Below are 19,321 nucleotides of genomic sequence, written 5' to 3'. Positions count from 1 at the left end.
CTAATGTGGACAAGTGCTATAGAAAATGGATAGAGGCTGAATCATTAGAAGAATGTTTTGGCTTATGCCCTCACTGGCTGGCCTAATGCCTAATGTTGACTTCATTATTTTATAGAGATAATATATTGTCGGTCTAATACCAGAGTGACATGTCGTAAATTTTACCTGATATCGGTCAGAGTGGATGTCATCAGCTGGTCTGGGAGGTGACGTCGGAGAAGCTCCTTCACGTTTGATGTGCAGAGAGAATGAAAGAGACTAAAAAAAAGAGAGCTTTCAGGAGCAACAAATTCAAGGTAAATCAAGAATGTCTCGTCTAAGTGTTTACCTTTGGCGTCCTCATGAGGTGGTCATGCTGCACCGAAGTGACGCTTGTGAAAAGAAAGGTGAGTAATACGTGAGCACCAATGGAAATAAACAATATGAAACTGATACAAATGCACACCAATCCAACATGCACCAAAACAAACACAATATGACTGTATAAACACCATCTCTTGAATAGCCGGCTTTATCTGTCCCAAATTTGCATGTATTGTCATAGTATGCATAACCTTCTTTCAAATCTTTTACTCAATCTTTCTTACACATGAGCATGTCATGTTTATCCATACACAGTACACACACAAAGCCACACAGACAGTGTCCCTGTGGGAGACAGGTTAAATTTGAAACCCTTACTGTCCACCAAATGGTCTTTAAGCAGATTTCGAGTGTAATGTCTTTATTGGAGAGATCCTTCTTATGGTCAAGGCAGCAATGTGTGTGTGTGTGTGTGTGTGTGTGTGTGTGTGTGTGTGTGTGTGTGTGTGTGTGTGTGTGTGCGTGTGTGTGTGTGTGTGTGTGTGTGTGTGTGTGTGTGTGTGTGTGTGTGTGTGTGTGTGCGTGTGTGTGTGTGTGTGTGTGTGTGTGTGTGTGTGTGCGCGTGTGTGTGTGTGTGTGTGTGTGTGTGTGTGTGTGCGCGTGCGTGCTTGCGTGCGCGTGTGTGTGTGTGTGTGTGTGTGTGTGTGTGTGTGTGTGTGTGTGTGTGTGTGTGTGTGTGTGTGTGTGCGTGCGTGTGTGTGTGTGTGTGTGTGTGTGTGTGTGGTCTGCTTTATGTCTTCCAACATGTACACAGGCAAGCATGTTAGACTCCGAGCAACGATTTGTGGGACATTATTTGCCAGCTGCATGATTTGCCGCCAGGAGGCTGCAGCCCGAAATATGAAATATGTAGAGAACAATGTTGTAGGTTGTAAACATTGTAAACACACGGGTGACAGAGAAGATGGGGCACACCACTTGCGGAAATTACGAGGGTGTGCAGGTTAATGATAAAAATACTGTTTGCACAAATTATCATGACAGAGCAGAAATATAGATTGATGCTGGAAGTTATCTGGGTATTTCATGATAAATAAAAGAATATGATGACATTTCACCAACGGTATACAGTATGACTGTTTTGTGGCTGCTGGTATTGTGGCACCTGATTTGAATCTCGCTGAGTTTGGCTAATTCTTGTTCCATATGCTCTTGCAGCTCCCCTGGTCGGAGAACACTTTGACACACTGGACACACTGGAGCCGCGGCATCATAGATCACCTTCACCTTGCTGCCTGCAAATATATCGAAAAAAAAACATTATTGACTTGACGTCTCCTATATTAGAAATGTTTGAGACACTTGTTCAGACCAAAGTATCCTACGGACAGTGAGTGGCGGCGAGTGTGAAAGAGGACATACGCACACACACACACACACACACACACGTAGAGCGCAGTATCTCCCTGCCGTCAGTGTCGACATCATAGGTTGTCAATAGGAACATTACCCAGGAGGACGGCTCGGCCCATTGGGCCCCACTGATGTATTACTGCCATAAGCAGCCAGCTGGGATCCCGAGAAGCTCTACTATATCAAGATTTTACCTCGTAGATGAGGTGATTTACTCCTGAAAGCCATCAGTCACAAAGCGCTAGTAGGCAAGGAGGTACCTAATTTGCTATCTCTGTACAGCAGAGGGTAAGCCAATGGTTATTGTTTTTAAACTAGATTATAATAAGCATCATTGGACAGTTTTGTGGCGAGGAAGCAGCCAATGATCACTTTGTCCAAAGAAAATGCGTTCGTAAGAGCACAATGTGCCCCGTTGATGCATAACTATATAGGACAAAATATGCTCTTTGTAAAACGGGGGTGGAAAACAGAAAATAGTGTCCTTTGTGGAGTAATAGTTCTCCTTGTAGCCCTGCCTCTCCCTTCACACCATTTTTGCATCCTCTTGCGGAAGCCAAAATGACTTTTCCCGACACGCATCAAACATCGCAGCGTTTTCTACGCTCCGCCGCCCGAAACATGTCGGCATCAGTAAACAATGAAATCTCGGTGCTGAAATTGAATTTATAACCACATTACGTGCACAGATAACGTCTCGGAATGTTGTTGCGATAAGAGCAATGGGATTTGATTTTCAGGTACTTTGTTGGTCTACTTTTGGGATTTCACTGCCCAATATCCTCTCAAATGCAGCCTCACCCGGCCGGCATCCTTCACCTCTGGTCCACACCAACATCAGATTAAATGTACATTTTGTTGGAGTCTGTTTGATGAGTCGCTGCTTGTGCATAAGTGACAGTGGTTGGTTCACCACCACCGCCGTCACTCTTTTTACACGTTTCCAACCCCCTTCACCCGCTCACATAAATGCTGTCAGTTTCAGTCAGACTCAGACGCTCTTCAGCCTGGGGGGTCTCAAACACACAACGGGAGGTTGTAAAACCTGCTTGCGGGGTTGTAAACGGTTCCTTCATGACAGCAACCGGCTCGGAGGGATTGCTGGCGCGCCGTAGTCGGGCGTTGCCCAGTTTGAAGGGCGTATTATCAAATGGATTCACTTTGTCTCTGATTGTTTCCTTTCTCTTCCCAAGAGGTGTCTCGCCAGTTCGGAACCTCCTTTTTTGGCTGTTGAGGATACACTATGGCCTTCATTTGTTAGCTTCAAGTGTCATGCCTATAAATTTCATGGCAAGGAATTGAAAGAAAGTTTTTCGATGTGTGCATTAAAAATTTAAGTGCCTCATAAAAAAAGACTGCATTCCGATGACATTTTAAGTCACACATTAGAAAAGACATGGCTAGTGATGGTCACAAGTCTAGCGATAGAATCTATCGGATAGATCAATTGCAATGGCTGGTTGGTCAAGTGCTAAAATTCATGTTAATTGCATGGGCTCAATAGTTGAGTAACAAAGTATTAGAGCAAATAAGGACAAATACAGAACTACTTAGAGTAGCGACAACCAAGGTGCAGGTGATTACGTCTTAACTACACAGAGGTCAAAAGATATTGAGGTCTATCCACACAGATCACCGCTCAGCCACAACTCTGAGCTGCATTATTTTGTTCAGTACAACAATGGCATTAAAACAGAGATTCAAAATCTTCAGAGGTACTGTCATTAAGGAAGTCCAAGATGGCGCCAGAGTAGGCGATTGTGCTTTTTTGCGCCTGTAATGGGCAACATTTTCACAGCCCCGCTTTGTTCAGTGGAAAGGTCGGAGCTGTTGGACAGTCTGCAGCTGGAGGGATCCATGACTTAAGGAGTCCGCGATGAGAAGAAAGGAGTGTCAGTGCAGAGCGTCGATGCGTATGTGGAACTGTCGCGTTTGGAATTGAAGAAGATTTAAGTGGGACAGGAGATGTGAGACAATGTCTTTCGTCAATGGATGCTACAGCTTTGTGTTTGCTTTAAACATTTAGCTTGTAGAAGATGTGCACATTTCACCATGACGTCCCTTATCCACTGGTGAAAAGGACGCTTTGATCCTCTCTTTCATCTAGAACTGCTTCGTACAACAAAATACGTTCAACAGGGGATGTTTAACAAGGTGAAATAGCAAGTTATCTTCGGACCGGTTTTGAAGTCAAATTTATGCTTTTGTTGGTTTGACCAGTCATAACATACATTAAGATCATACAGTGTGTACTAAATTGTGGTGGATGATATTCCATCAAACTCCCAATGGTTGGAGATTTCATATTGAGTTATTGGGAGCGCTCCTGAATCACTATGATTAAAAAGGGAAAAGATCTGGTTGGAATGCAGTAAACCAAAACCCATCCCTCTACATCCATGACTCCTTGTAAAACTATATGTGTGTAGTGGGTCACAGATGCACAATGTCCAATACTCAGCCCTGCAGGAAAAAAGATGAAAATCCCTCTAAAAAAATCCTAAAAGCATCACGTACTTTCCCCCTAAGGGGCCCGGTAATGGCCGATGCCAGCGCCCATATGACGGCTGCCACATCAGCAGATGCAGATGGAGCAAAGATGCCTAACGTGACCTTTAGTGAATGCCACATCACATCAGGCCGGGACGTCACCCGCTGACATTATGCCAGGGCATGAAAAGGCTGTTCTATGGAGTGAGACACAGTGACGAGCAACGCTAACCCTCCCATCCCCTCCCACCCATTCCTCCGGCGACAAACCTGTGGACGCTGTATAATTTTGATTGACGCGATGCAGAACAGACAGCTCTGCATGGAGGGAGACACGCAAGCAAACAACCAAAGCACAAACGGTGCTTACTTTGCGCAAGCTGGGTTTTTCACTAGCACTAAAGTGCTGAGACAAGTCGGTCCGAGCGGCACCATTACAGCAATCATCAAACAATTCCTTCAAGCACGTCAGAAACCCCTCTATAAAGCGGTAACAAGCACAGACAGACTCTATATAAGCAGTAGGTATGCGGCGCTTTGGAGGAGCGGGAGGGGGGCATTTTCAATTAACGCCTAGTGTCGAACTCTGCACTAGTTGGTAAGTGGGCAAGTCCTTGGCACACTTTCAGAGGAGACGAAGGCCTATAAAAGCCGCTGGCTCCTGCCACACCTGTGCCACGCCCGACGAGACTGCCTGCTTCCAATTTAAAAAGCATCATGCAGGATATTAGTCAGGACTTTTTGCCGTCTGTGAGGTAAAGCTCAGCTCAACAGAGGGGGGAGTATGCGGCCCGCCATTTGTTTTTTTATTGGGGAAATAATGGCCTATTGAGAAGTTTGCTATTTAATGAGCAACATAACGGACCCTGTAGTGAGACATCTGCTACCAGCTCATTTATTTCCTCCACTTTCAAAGTCGCTTTGAAAACGTGTCGTCCGCTCGCCTTCGACACAGTGTTTCGAGATATCTGTGTTCTTATAATTACGTGACAGTTCTGGCACGAGTTTGAACAAGGGCAAAAGAATTGCTTGACCTCAAATCGCCTCTCTGTTCGATCGCATTTCCAGCACCCTTGAAAAAGATCCCCGACCCAGCAATCTATTGTATTTCATGTCTTAAAGACACTTGCCACAACCGCTGCTACCTTTGCCCCTTGCACAAATCAATGCCTTGTTAAATCTCTAATGATCATTCATTGACTAATAAGATCCGTATCAACCTCTTGTAGCTCATTGATTGGCCTTTGTCCTCGCTAGTTCTCGGGATTTACGTGGAGCTGCCACATGCGATGGAAGGCAACAGCTGCAAGTCCTCTGGAATCAGATGATGAAAAAGCTCCTGGTGGGAATGGATGGGAATCCTAAAGCTCAAATGGACTCATTCTGAGGCACCTCAGGCAAAATCCCCTTTTCTCTTCTGACCTACAGATCAATGGACATAACCTCTTTGACCACAGGTCAATCAGCACACAAGGCCAAATTTATCTCAGTCTCCCTCTCGCCCTTCCTCTCTCTCATCTTCTCCATTAGTCACCACAATTGTTCAATCAGGTACGGGTGTGGCCCGGCATGAATGAGTCCAATCATGTGGTTGATGGAGAGTGGACTGGGTGGCCGCTCGACTCTGCGGCCACGTTTTCCTTCCCGAGACTGGTATGCGAAGGATCGAACGCTACCTCTGCACTGTTCTGGCCAATCAATCGGGCCCCTCATTGAGATGCATGGCTCAATGATCTGTGATAGTGAATTACAGATTGGTGAGAGCTAGTGCAAGTCAGGAGCTGTCCTTAGCCATTTGCGGTGAGATAAAGCTACTTATGTTCTCACTCACAGCAAATCTACACGGGAGCGTGAAGATTTTTACAGCAGGAATTTCCTCAGATAAAAAAAAAATAAACAACACAAAATTAAACTAAACTGAACATAACAGAATAATGACCGGAAAACTCAAAAACAAACAAAATCATTTGCCAATATGATAACATGTGACATATCACGTCTCAGCACATTTCGTAAAAGGCATAATTGAAGGACAAAAAAAACTCAACTAAACTTGTCTTTTCGAGTGACTGACTGATTCTATTGACTAATCACCAGTCTCTATCTCGCTGCCCTTTAGATTTTGTAACACTGCGGCTGATATACCATACAAAGGGTCTAAAAAGTGGTTTTGCATACATCAAATTATTATGGCACCCTTTAGAATTCACACACTGAACATTCTTGGTCAGGTGGACACGGAGCTTTCTTCATTGCTACAATTAGAGACCTGAAAATACACTTGAAGTATGAGTATCATCTTGCATTAAGCCCTTTGTGTCAGTCAGTGCCTTGTTGGCAAAAGGTATTTACTCTTTTTTATTAGCAACAATACTTTAACGTTAACAATTTTTAAACAACGCAACGAAGACACCATTTTAAATAACGTCATTTCATTTTATGATGCTCCTTTATTCATGCACGACAAATTCATGTTGATCTTCAACCAGATACAGACTTCAGGTGCATCTCAGTCAAGTTCTTACATTTTTGTTTCCACATTTTTTTGGCATGTGAGATGCAAAGGAGCACTCACTTGAGGCAATAACATCCGATTTTGCCGATCCATTTGCCGTGCCATCAGTCTGACAGGGTCAAAAAAGCAAGCGAGCGTAGAAAGAGAAAGAGCTGTACACCAAGTGGCCTGTCACTCATTGTGATGCCATCAACAGCCACTCACTCTGAAATATCCTGTCACATTGTACCACAGAGCCAGTTTTTAAATCTGTATCAAAACAACGAATCCATTGGATGCAATGTTTTGTTTGAGCTAAAACAAAGTTGTGAGTGTCCCCTGCTTCTGTTTTTACATTCTTATGACAGGAATCAACCTTCGTTCTGTGTACCCTTCTTCGACACATAAATAAATAAATAAATGAATAAATGAATAAATAAATAAATAAATAAATAATATAAGAAATTAAGTTTAATCTCCGTTCATGAGTAACTGGCCTACAGGTGGATAAAATTGGCACTGTAAGTGGCAATTATTCTTTGAAAGTGTGTTACTACTACAGGAGGGTACAGCTATTATCGACTAAAAGAGCGCCTTTTGAAAAACCTTAAAGGACAACCGACGTCTCCGGACAAGTTGTGTCCATAATTTGTAAAATGGCTTCAAATGACTTCTATTGAGCGTATTTTACAAAGATTCCACCGCATACAGCTATATTTTACGTTTCAAGACGCGCGCTGAATATTCCGGAAGTCTTGTTTTTGAGTTGGTGACGAGTTTATACGTGACGTCACTGAAGGAACGCCCCTGACCGAAAAAAAACGACACATTGTAGCAGTCCTTCCATCACGTCTATATATTTTGCTATACTTGTTTGGTCGGAAAACGTCATGTTGCCAGAAGAGGGCGACCAAGCTCCATGTAAGGAATTTATCAGCCTGTGAAAACGGGCTGATTAATCCTCACACGGAGTTTGGTCGCCATTTTCTGCCTCTTTTTTGGTGATACATTTCCCCCCAATGTTGCCTCAAAATGGCACGGAATAAATTCTTTAATTGATTGCAAACAAGTATGCTCTCCTCTTCAGAACTATTTGATTCATATACATAACTGGATGTGTAACAAGAAAGCATATTCTGCGAATCTGATCATTTTAGATGCTATGAAACGTTTTTCTGATGTCAGTTACGAAACAAAAAAGTCACGTCGGTTGTCCTTTAAGCATTCATTTTGTTTTCATTTGGGATCTTGAAAATGAACATATCATATCAGGCATGAAAAAAATAGATTGTTAGCATTACAAGCAAACACAAAATCATAGCACATCACAGATGCTAACAAATGATGTTTTTTCAAACTCACCTATAAAGTGTCATTGTATACGCTTAACAGTACCTGCACTTCAGTTATCTTGAAATGCGATACAAACGAAACCAATCCCTCACACACTTTGCTCACCCTCATACAAGATGTGGTGCAGGTGGAGATATTAGCCATAAAGACGCAACACTACACAGGTAAGTTGAAAGCTCTGAAAAAGCACCAGCATACTCCAAGAAACCAAATCCAACTGACTCACATTGTATTAGGCAGCATAACCACAAAATGGCCCGCATCTGTCTCTCCTGTCAGAATGTTTCAGCATGTCAGAAAGGTATCGTTTACCACCCCGTGAAGGCTTTCAGGCCTTTTCGGCCTCGTCGAAAGACATCATTAGAACTCAACCGACACATGGCCCACCACCCGCCACTTCATCAGATAACATCTGATACTGTCCAAAACACCGTGCTGACTGCTGCTGGTACCTCAAGAGAAAATGCACCTGGCACTCTGTGATGCGCCTGTGTTTGGGTTAGTCACACTTCCTAAAGGATGCTATTGTGTCTGCCTGGATGACCAAACACATGATGGATCTTATCTCCAGTAAGACACATATGCAGCATATTTAACAGGAAATGATTGAGAGTTGCACGTGTGTGTTAGGGTGGGGTGGGGGGATAAACTTCTGATCAACAGAGTTGTGACCTTAAATCATCCCCGATTTAACTAAGCTCTCTTACAGAATATAATAAGCATCTTAATGTGGAGATGCTGAATATTCCCCCAATTAACTTTTCTGTCAGGAAATCAACGTTATTGTACATCATTAAAGCTCACAAAATTTGGAGACACAGACACGAAGTCTGAGTTTGGAGTGTTTTTACTATTCTGAATTATATTATTTTACTTATGAAAAGGGAGATTCTAAAGAGATAAATTGTTCAGTATAATCAGATGTCTAGACATTTTCTACAGCACCGTTATTTGGAGAATGTAGGAGCTGATTAAATATTGTTCAATTTTTATATTTTCTTTCATAAATTGTGCAATATTAACATGTAGTATTAGCACAGTATTTTATAAATATACTGTATTAACGTTCACTTTTACAGATAGTATGCTCAAATATTTCTTTGTTGGAACTATTTGTGAGAGCGTCACGCAATTGGCGAGAGTGTGACGTTAGGTGTGGTTGAGCTGGACGTTGTGAGAAATTAGGTCATCTCATGATAGAAGCAACATTATTATTATTTTTTTATCCAACCAAACAAAGAAATAGCAACAAGCAGAGCTTTTTTTGCAACCTTTTGTTTCTTAAATGGTATTGTCCTGTCGTTTGCGTTCAAGATTCATTGTTACTCTGGCTTCAACTGTGTTTTGTCTTTGAGAAATAATACCAACACGGAGGTCGTATGTAACGTGATCAAAATATATTTTATGACACATTCACAAGCATTATGCTGTCTATTTACTTCAAAGACTGTCTTAACTATAAGCAAAGCCCAATATATATTACAATATGTTGTTTCTGAAAGTGCCACAAAATACATATAAACTTCACATTAAAATGACCAAATAAAAGATTCGATTGATATATGCATTAAATTGAAATTGTAAACTTGGACTAGCAGTGACAATGGCTTCAGTACATGTATACTCATGACTGAATCACTTCCACACACACCTAACGTGTAATCTCAGTGAATTCCTAATCAATATGCCCCTATGAACTGTCAGCATACACAGAAGAAGAACAAAAGTCCTGCGGCGCTGCCTGCGGTCATAGATCTTTTTGTCTGTGTTCGCCCTGAGTGAGGTCAACACAGGAGCTGCGATCACTTCAAGCTCGTCTACATGAACCACCAAACACTTTAAACTGCTGCTGTGGCTGCTAATGAGGTTAGATTCTCACCAACCAAAACGGTCCACCAAAATACATAAAAATGTCCACTTATAATACTAGTTCCCAAAGCCAAAGAAAGAAATCAATACCAAGAGGGCGCCGACATGAATGATGGCCTTAATCACACGCTCCAAAGTATTTATTGTCTTTGTTTTTGTCATTTTCTTACTTAAATCTATGCCACTTACTTACTTAAGAGTAACTCAAATAATTACTTAAAAGTAAGTGACAAATTAACAGCCGGCGACAGCCGCAACACATGGCATCCAAAGTCACGCCGTTTCTTTAAAATAAAAAGACAAATTGTGATGATCGTATTTCCCGTAGCATAAGACGCAGCGGATTATAAGGCGCACGCCCAATCAATGGTGTATTTTCAATTCACCTATTTTTGTCTTTTCTCTTGATTTTATTCTTATTTCTTTTTTTTTTTGCTGTTCCCTTTTTTGATTTATCTAGCTATCCAACTATCTAGCTATCTAGCTGGCTACCTAGCTAGCTATCGATTTGCTATTTATTCGCTATCTATTATCTATGTTAGCTTTCTGGCTGGATGGCTATTTAGCTATCTATCTATTAGATTTCTAGCTAGCTAGCTAGCTATTCACTATATATTGGTGATCTATTAGCTAGCTGGCTAGATTTCTATCTATTGAAGTTACTTCCGGGTTAAGTGAATGCTGGTGCTTTTGGCTGCTGCTGCTCACCCACAGAAAAACTTATCCTGTGACTGTAAATTGACCTTGAGAGTTTGGAAAGGCGCTAATGAATTAAATGATTGGTATTACTAAAAGAGTACAGAGAGAAGGGGAAGCGAACCGTTATGCTAATCAACATACCTCAGCATGGATTTCGAACCTTGCTCTCATCGATCCATTTTGCTACTCTAGCTTCCCTGCTAAAGAAGATTTATGGTTTTGTTGGTCCTTTTCTCAGAAGGACCAACAAAACCGTTGGAAATTCTGGCAAACTGGTAAACATGTTTTTCTGCATATCAGAAAAGGACACCTCCACATGTACCCACGCCTGCTCTGCCCACGAGAAATTCACAACCCAGACCCCATTGAGTATCCTCCTTGAACAATTGTCGGTGATCAATAATCCACAGCACCAGACTATTCGAAGCGCTCAAGGACTTTTTGCATAATTGTACACCTGAAGTCATACTACAATTACTGCTTCCGGTCACTTAGAAACGGTGCAACGATTATCTGTATGAACTGCACAATCGTCTTAGTGATGTATTGCACCACTGATCACTTTCTCTCTGCTGGATGACTATGCACATTGTCGCACAGTTGTCGGTAGAACTACTCCACAATGACACCCTTAAATTATGTCTGTGTAAGCTCTCAGTCGTACAGGAGTGGTCCATCGATGAGAAGGTTTCTTCAGCCGTCATCTGTACAAAAGTGAAGGTTTCGGACGTTTCGCCTCCTATCCAAGAGGCTTCGTCAGCGAACTAAAGTCTGACTGGTCGTATCGGCCCCATTTATATATCCCTGATGTCCAGACATGGTGGCGCCGGACACCGCTATGATAGGTCCCTACTCTCAGGTTGGGGGGGCAGAGGACCCCTCCCTGTGGCCCCACTGATTGTTCCTACATTCCTGACTAACGACTGGCCTATTACCCCCACTCCCACCGGTATCACCTCATCAGCATAACGACCCTCATCAGCATTACGAAAGTTGCCTAACCTGTTTTGCCTAAGCAGGCTATTGTATGAACAATCCAAATTGAACCTCACCCCACCAGACCGGTTTAATGAAGGATTTTGTTGTTTTATAAGAATCACTTCTTTTACCCCCCTTTCAAACCATCTATGTTCTTTCGCTAAGATTTTAACCTCATTGTCATCAAATGAGTGGTTGCTAGCTTTTCGGTGCAAATGTACTGCCGATAACCCTTAAATTATGGAAAGTCTTTTGATATTTATGTCTTTATTTCTCGTAATTGTTTTACATTGCAATACCACTGCTCTATCAGAGACTAATTCCTTGTGTGTTCTACATACTTGGTCAAGAAAGATGATTCTGATTTGCCAAATAAAAATGATCAGTCCTTTATAATCAAGTGGTCCTTTACCGTTGCTTTATTTTGAAGTGCAACATTAGTTCTATTAGCCCTAAGACAATCCACTGAGTGCATCCCATAATTATTCAATGATTGATTCGTAATTTCACTAATAGAGTCACGGCTGAGACAAAAGGATGTGTGAAACATACTGTGCTCTGTGACCCAGCCCGCCGGCCTCACAGCAGGCTTGCCAAGCGCTGCCTGTGTGGTCTATGGGGACAATTAGCACAATCTCCATACTAATGGCAGCTTGTAATGGACACTGCTGAGTTTGTGTGTGTGTGTGTGTGTGTGTGTGTGTGTGTGTGTGTGTGTGTGTGTGTGTGTGTGTGTGTGTGTGTGTGTGTGTGTGTGTGTGTGTGTGTGTGTGTGTGTGTGTGTGTGTGTGTGTGTGTGTGTGTGTGTGTGCGCGCGCGTGTGCGTGTGTGTGTGTGTGTGTGTGTGTGTGCGCGTGCGCGTGTGCGTGTGTGTGTGTGTGTGTGTGTGTGCGTGCGCGTGTATCTGTGTGTGTGTATATGCACATATCTGTTGGTATAAATATATAAATGTATATATATAAATGTAAATTTCTCCACTGTGAGACTAATAAAGGCATATCCAATCCAATCCAAATATGGGTCCCCTACGGTGTGTGACAGTGCACTGAGTTCCTGTGAGTCTGTATTTATGTGAGTGGTCAGTCAGCAGTATTTTAGCAAAGTGTCCCCTCCTTCTCTTTTACCCCGTTGGCTTACAGCTCCAATCCTGATGTCTGGCCACTCATTAGCACCATAATAAAGAGTTGGGACGACACATAAAAGGTTATATACTGCTTGACGGCTGTTTTCCTACCAATTATAAAGCATTTGATTTATGGCCCAAACTCAATTCTATTGTCCCAGGAAAAATGGGGAAGGGTGTTTACACCCCTTGTACAACAGGGTCGATCATGGTCAACTTTGACCTTTAAGGCAGGAGGGTGATTTGAGGATCTGACCTTTTTGGGTTGTTAGGACATGGTCAGAATGTCAAGCAAATAGGAGAATTACCATTAGTGCATCAATAACATACTAATGTTGCACTTAAAAATACTTTTGCAAATCTCAGCTCTGCACAATGTTGCTATAAACTATAAAGTGCCACTGTTATTTTAGCAATTCAGATAAATTACAGTCAGTGGTTAGTTTGTGTAATTGTGCATTGGCTCTCAGCAAAAAGTCTGTAAAATTAAATGATAGGAATACACATTTCTGTACATTGGTTCTATGAAAAACAGACACACGCACACTCGGTCCTTAATAAAAAGTAGCATTTTTTGTTATATATCTTGACAGGAAGTATGCGGTCCAATGCGGTACCCCCAGTAGCACTGTTGAAAAATTGTGGACCCTCTCCATCATATAAGTTGCTATGCATTAATGCGATCTGTTTTCCTTCCTGAACAGAGAAGACAAAATCAGCTTTACTGACCCAAGCAGGTTGGTAGTTGGTGGTAGGTTTGCAAACTAACATAAGCAAAAAGACCGGTAAAGACATAGCTAATGATCTGTATCACAACAAACTATCAACATAAAAGCTCATTCTCAGAGAACGCAAAAATCCAACATTGTAGAACGTTTTGCTATTTCTACACGGCTGTCATCGAATGCATCCTGTGTTCTTCCATCACCGTTTGGTTCGGGGCCGCCACAAAAATGGACAACATCCGACTTCAACGGACAGTTAGGACGGCGGAAAAAATTATTGGCACCGCCCTACCCACTCTCGAGGACTTGCACACTGCAAGACTCCAAACTAGGGTGCGGAAAATCATACTGGACCCTCCGCACCCTGCCCACCACCTTTTCCAGCTACTCCCCTCAGGCAGGCGCTACCGATCCATGCGCACCAAATCCAGCAGACATTTAAACAGCTTCTTCCCCCAAGCCATTAACTCTGAACAGTAGCCCAAATGGAATTGTGTGGTGCCTCTTCGCGATTTTTTTGCTGATGATACTAGTGCAGTGTGTTCGACCAGAAACAAATTCCTTGTGTGTTCTACATACTTGGCAATAAAGATGATTCTGATTCTGATAACTATAAATGTATAATTTTTTTTTGGTTGGCTCTAAATTTTAAAAAAGTCATATTAATGTTTATTAGAATACATGAACACAATTCTCTTTCAAGCCTGATAGAAATTATTTTACTAAGAGCTTAAAAAAATCATTATGTAGAATAAATGTATGATTCATCTTAACTCATTCACTGCCAGACGATGTGCAAAAACGTGTCCACTGCAGTGCCAGGGTTTTTGTCATTGTCACTCGAATTCCAGGACCAACAGAATATTGAATTTATGGACTACATAAACATTCAATGCAGCGTAAGAAACCTTAGACTCTCTTCTTACATCAGAAAAAAAGAGTTAATTGGTAAATTATATGGGTCTGGAGTTATATGAGCTTGAAATGAGGGTGGCTGTGCAAAATACAATGCAATACATACTGTACATATTGGTTTATATAGCGCTTTAACAACAGCTGGTAAATGCTGCCCCTTGCTGCAAAATGGGAAATGCTGCCCCTTGTGTAAGGGAAAAACATTGCCAGAGGCCATGACCAGCGCTTTATTGGCACCCAAACCCAAAAAAACAAAACCCTAACAAATTCAAAAATGGCGCCCTCCATCATACGTTCAATTCCCAAATAAATTTGTGAATGGCAGTGAATGAGTTAAATTGACATAAATGAAGTATGTTTAAATATGTAGTTTTAGAACATGTGTAAACATCTTGTACAAGTGGTTACGTGTGTCAAGTCTGAAGAGTTCAGTTCTAACATCATTTTTCAGGCATGCATACATCTTGACATGCTGCTTGATTTTTACATAAAATTCTTTATTTAATGCAAACAATGGCTTAAAGTCGAAGAATGATGTCAGACGATTGTGCACTGGAGGAGGTAAAGCCATCAAGCCTGGCATGCAATTTTGATGCACTTGGCTTTTGTCAAGCTTCTCTACAGCTGGAAGACTCGCAAAAAAAAAGTGAAAAAAGGCAAAGCGACATGCTGTAATGAGGTCTGTCTGACACAAGTCATACACACAGCCAACACACACAATGACACACACAGAGTGAGCAGCATGTGTTTAACCTCAACGTTTGCCCTCTCTGACATGTCGATGGGCCCCGACACTGATTTGTTGGGCTCGGGGGACAATGCGAAGGATGTTGTGTGCATGCGGCATGCCACTTCTGAGGAACACGCGATTCGATCTCCAGAAATCCCCCGTTCCACCGTTACCCCGACTCCTTCCTTTGCACGCATACACATTTGCGCACACGTGTGTGCGGCCCTTTGATGCGAGAGGAGAAGCAGCTGCGATGCGGGTTTATCAGGTACTTGGACAGAGCGGCAGAACGCGGGAGGAAACAGAGAGAGAAAGAAGGAAAATCAGCCCCTGTTCAAACAAGGGCGTTGTTTTCAGGAACACTGGGCCTTGGTCTCATTATAGGTAACCCTTCTCCCCCGAGCCTATCACAGCGGGACGCAAGGTCAGATGCACAGGTGCTGATGGTCACCGCAAAAATAACTCACTGCGCAAAAACACACATTAACACACATACACGTGCATCCCACTGCTACTGTAAAAGCAGAGACTTATAGAAATCCTGTCTGTCTCCAGCGATTCGTGTGGTCCACATCCTGCCACGCACTCTTTTGGAGACACAATTGAGCCTACAGAGGACTCGCACACACACACACACACACACACACACACACACACACACACACACACACACGCACACACACACACACACACACACACACACACACACACACACAAACACATCGGCAGCAACATTCATAAATTAAAGAAATATTAATATTTGTCAGTACTCAGTTTTTCAAAATGTGACAGTAACCAAAACCAAAAGGTGACAGTAACCTGCCGGCAAGTTTAAAAAAAATGAAGGCCATGCTCATTAAAGCATTTATTACAACAGAAGGGCAAAGCAAATAATAGTACAAATATTGTGTTAGCATATATGTTGTATACTTTAGATAGGTTTTATTTTTTTTTAACTATCATGAAAAAAATAAAGTACTCATGGTAACAATAACATATACCATATGATGAAATCATAATGAAAATGTAATTAGCATACTATCATAAAAAAATACTCATGGAAGTGTAAAAACTAGGACTGGCATCGAAACTGGAATCTTGTTTGATAACATTGTTTCAGAATCAGAATCAGAATCAGAAAACTTTATTCGTCCCACAATGGGGAAATTTGAGATGCTTCGTAAGAGCACTTGTTGAGGCTCTTTTGTAATAGGTTTCGCAAATAAGAAAATGCTAAAAACTGGAAGATTACTTGAGGACTGTTTAATTAGATTTTGCCGTTGTGTTCGGGCGATTAGGAACGGGTTTTCATTTTTTTGGGTACAAAATGTGTAAGTAAAATAATCTATCACATCTGCCATTTGACTTGCCGCCAGCAGATATGATGATAAGCTGTCAGACAATAGTTTACTCTTACCAACATAACGGAGAGAGCTTCGCAATCTAAATAACTTGTCAAATGCTGCAATTAAAATAAAAGAAGTAATTGTTGTCAAAGCGGAGTTTAGTTTGACAGCGATGAAAGGAAATGTGACTTTGAAGGACACACTGAACAAAAAGTTGCACACCGCACGGCCACACAGGGCCAGATCTAAATCCAAATACATGACAAGTAAAATTCCATGCTCCCTCTCTGTGACCCTGATGGAAAGGATGAAGGCATGGAGGGAAAAAACAGTGAAGAATCCTCCCCACCCCACTCCCGCTAAGATGAAAGCCTTTATTACTCAGGAGAACATTAGGAGAACAAACTACCATCACTACAGGAGGGGAAAGAGTCAGCACATCAAACACGACCAACCATTAATATTGTAATTCTTCTCTCTGGAGCGTTGGAAACGCACAGGGAGACGACTAGTGTGGTCAGATTGAGAGCGGCTTGGAAACGGCACTTAGCACTTGCACATGTGTTCCTATTTTTTGGTCAAAATGAGGATGTTATACTGTTTTGCACCATAAATAAGCATTTTGGTGCAGTTGGTGCGAGGATTGCTGATGAGAAGGTGCGTACATCCTGGGAATAATAGCGCTGAATAGATACGAGATGTATATGCATGAGAATTGAGTGGTTACTATTGATCCCTTTGCGCTCTGCCGGGGGGATGTAAACACTGTCTTTCAACGGGTAGCTCCACTCAATACTAGCAGACGTTGACGACAAGACGCTGTCCTTTTTGTCACGTACGATGGGGCTTGCCTTCATTTGTCAATATGCCAAGCTAATTTTTCTATAAACATAAACATGTATGTATGTATGTATGTATGTATGTATGTATGTATGTATGTATGTATGTATGTATGTATGTATGTATGTATGTATGTATGTATGTATGTATGTACTAAAGTCTTACTGGTAGTATTACCAGTAAAACTTTAGTTTGCTGATGAAGTTTCTTGGATAAGAAGCGAAACGTCCGACACCTTCAAAGAAGTACAGATGACGGCTGAAGAAACCTTTTCATCGATGGACCACTCCTGTACGACCGAGAGCTTACACAGACTTATTATAACTCAAATCGGCGTGGTTCAGTACGGAAAACTTGACATTCCGGAAATAAATGAACACACATGCACATTTCGCAAACGCAAACACACACGTGCGTACACACACACACTTTTGGGCTCATTTAAGCCATGTCTGCAGCAAACTTAACATATCAAGCTTCACCGTGACCAGTAATCCATGGGACAAATCTAACATGGAACTACGCAGTATTGATTCTATTTCTGCAAGCCCAGATCAGGCAGTGAGTATTGTGTGATGAATTTAATACATCCTTTTGGTGACCTTTAAAAATATTGTTTTCTACATAATTACTGTCAGTGTTTTGTCCCAATAGACTCTTTGCCAGTCTGTTTGTTTTGTTTTTCAATACAAAGGACTGAATTTTGTGTTGGGGTGGGGTTGAATGAAAGTGAAAATCAAATCACCCTCAAGTGCAGGCATGGAAAATGGTGTGCTTCAATGAACTTAGTTTATAAAATCTCATAAGAAGGTAAAAAAGTAATGTTTCGTTTGCTGTCAACTTCAAGGAATGTTCTACAATGCTGTTAGTCATAATCCTGTCAAGATTAATGCATTTCTCTTGATTGGTAAATTTTGAAAATTTTCGACAAAAAAATGTCAGGATTTAAATGACAAATCTGTGACAAATTATTGGTTCACGATTATTTGCTTTCTTTGGGAACTTGTGTAACTGAGCAAGTGCAGAATTTAAGTCTCCTAATAATCTCATGTGCACATTGCCCTCCAACATCTGTCTGTATACCAGCTTTGGCACCCTAATGACACAAGCAAACACACACCAATCATCCGTCAGACCTGGCCACTGTCTTCCAGTTTCCTTATTTTCGTTCCCTGCAAAGGGCCATTTCAGTTTCAGCTCGGCCCTGCAGCAGAGAGCATCTCCCTGAGGAAAATAAGCACGACTCGCTCGACTGCAAGCATCTGCCCTTTGAAACGCAACAAGACTGTTTGAACAGCTGGTATTGCACGCTAAGCATCCTAGACCTTAACTGGTAAAACTGAGGAGACTCTGGAAGGGAAAAATCAACACAAGGAAGTCACTAACAGGGCAAGTGGAGGTGTCTTGCCATCATGATGCACAGGCCAGATGAGAAGATTCATCCTTGCCAGATGTGGACCCTGAACATAGAGGCCGACAACATTTGGTGAACCTCTATGAGATGTAATATAAGAACTGTATTAACTATTCCGACTTTTCAAAGAGTGCTCATATAGTGATGACTTGCACTTTAATATGCTAAATTAAGAAAATATATTGTCATGTACTTGGTTGTCTCTGCAACCTAGAACAATTAGAGTAAATGAAAAGTGGCTTTTCAGAATGAGGTGCAAAATAATGTCCTGTTTTGGGGCTGATTTTTTTATTTCAAAACTTGGATGACTTGCTCTTGTCGTTGGAACCATGACATTACTCATTACCAGAAAATCCTCAAGGAGATTTTCAGCCATCAGTTCATGACCTAAAGCTTAAGTGCACTTGTGTTCTGCAGTAGAACAACAATCCAAAATAAATCGGTCAGTAAACATCTGGATGACATAAAAAACAAATGCAAGTGTATAAGGCGCACCACAGCATAAGGCGCGCCACAAATGAATGGTGTATTTTCAAACTTTTTCCATATATAAGGTACACCGGACTATAATGCTCACCTTCAATGAATGAAAAACGGTTTCCAAATATAATATATAAATACTGTATTTT

General features: G+C 41.7%; 1 protein-coding gene across 2 annotated transcripts in view; it reads right to left on the bottom strand.

Annotated features, from left to right (window-relative positions):
* Positions 1-19,321, bottom strand: part of rnf220b (ring finger protein 220b) — a 33,351-nt gene that overhangs the window by 8,733 nt on the left and 5,297 nt on the right. For both annotated transcript variants that reach the window (XM_089000915.1, XM_089000916.1), the window contains exons 3-5: positions 1,469-1,598; positions 329-371; positions 166-258 (exon numbers count right to left, since the gene is read on the bottom strand). In XM_089000915.1, coding sequence (XP_088857041.1) covers positions 166-258; positions 329-371; positions 1,469-1,598 — 266 coding nt within the window. The remainder of the gene's footprint in view (positions 1-165; positions 259-328; positions 372-1,468; positions 1,599-19,321) is intronic.

This window comes from Hippocampus bargibanti, linkage group LG07 (genome assembly GCF_051943395.1).
Source record: "Hippocampus bargibanti isolate YZ-2025 linkage group LG07, ASM5194339v1, whole genome shotgun sequence".
NCBI classification, from domain to species: domain Eukaryota; kingdom Metazoa; phylum Chordata; class Actinopteri; order Syngnathiformes; family Syngnathidae; genus Hippocampus; species Hippocampus bargibanti.
The sequence above is the reverse complement of the archived record's forward strand: the minus strand, read 5'-3'. Positions and strand labels throughout refer to the sequence as shown.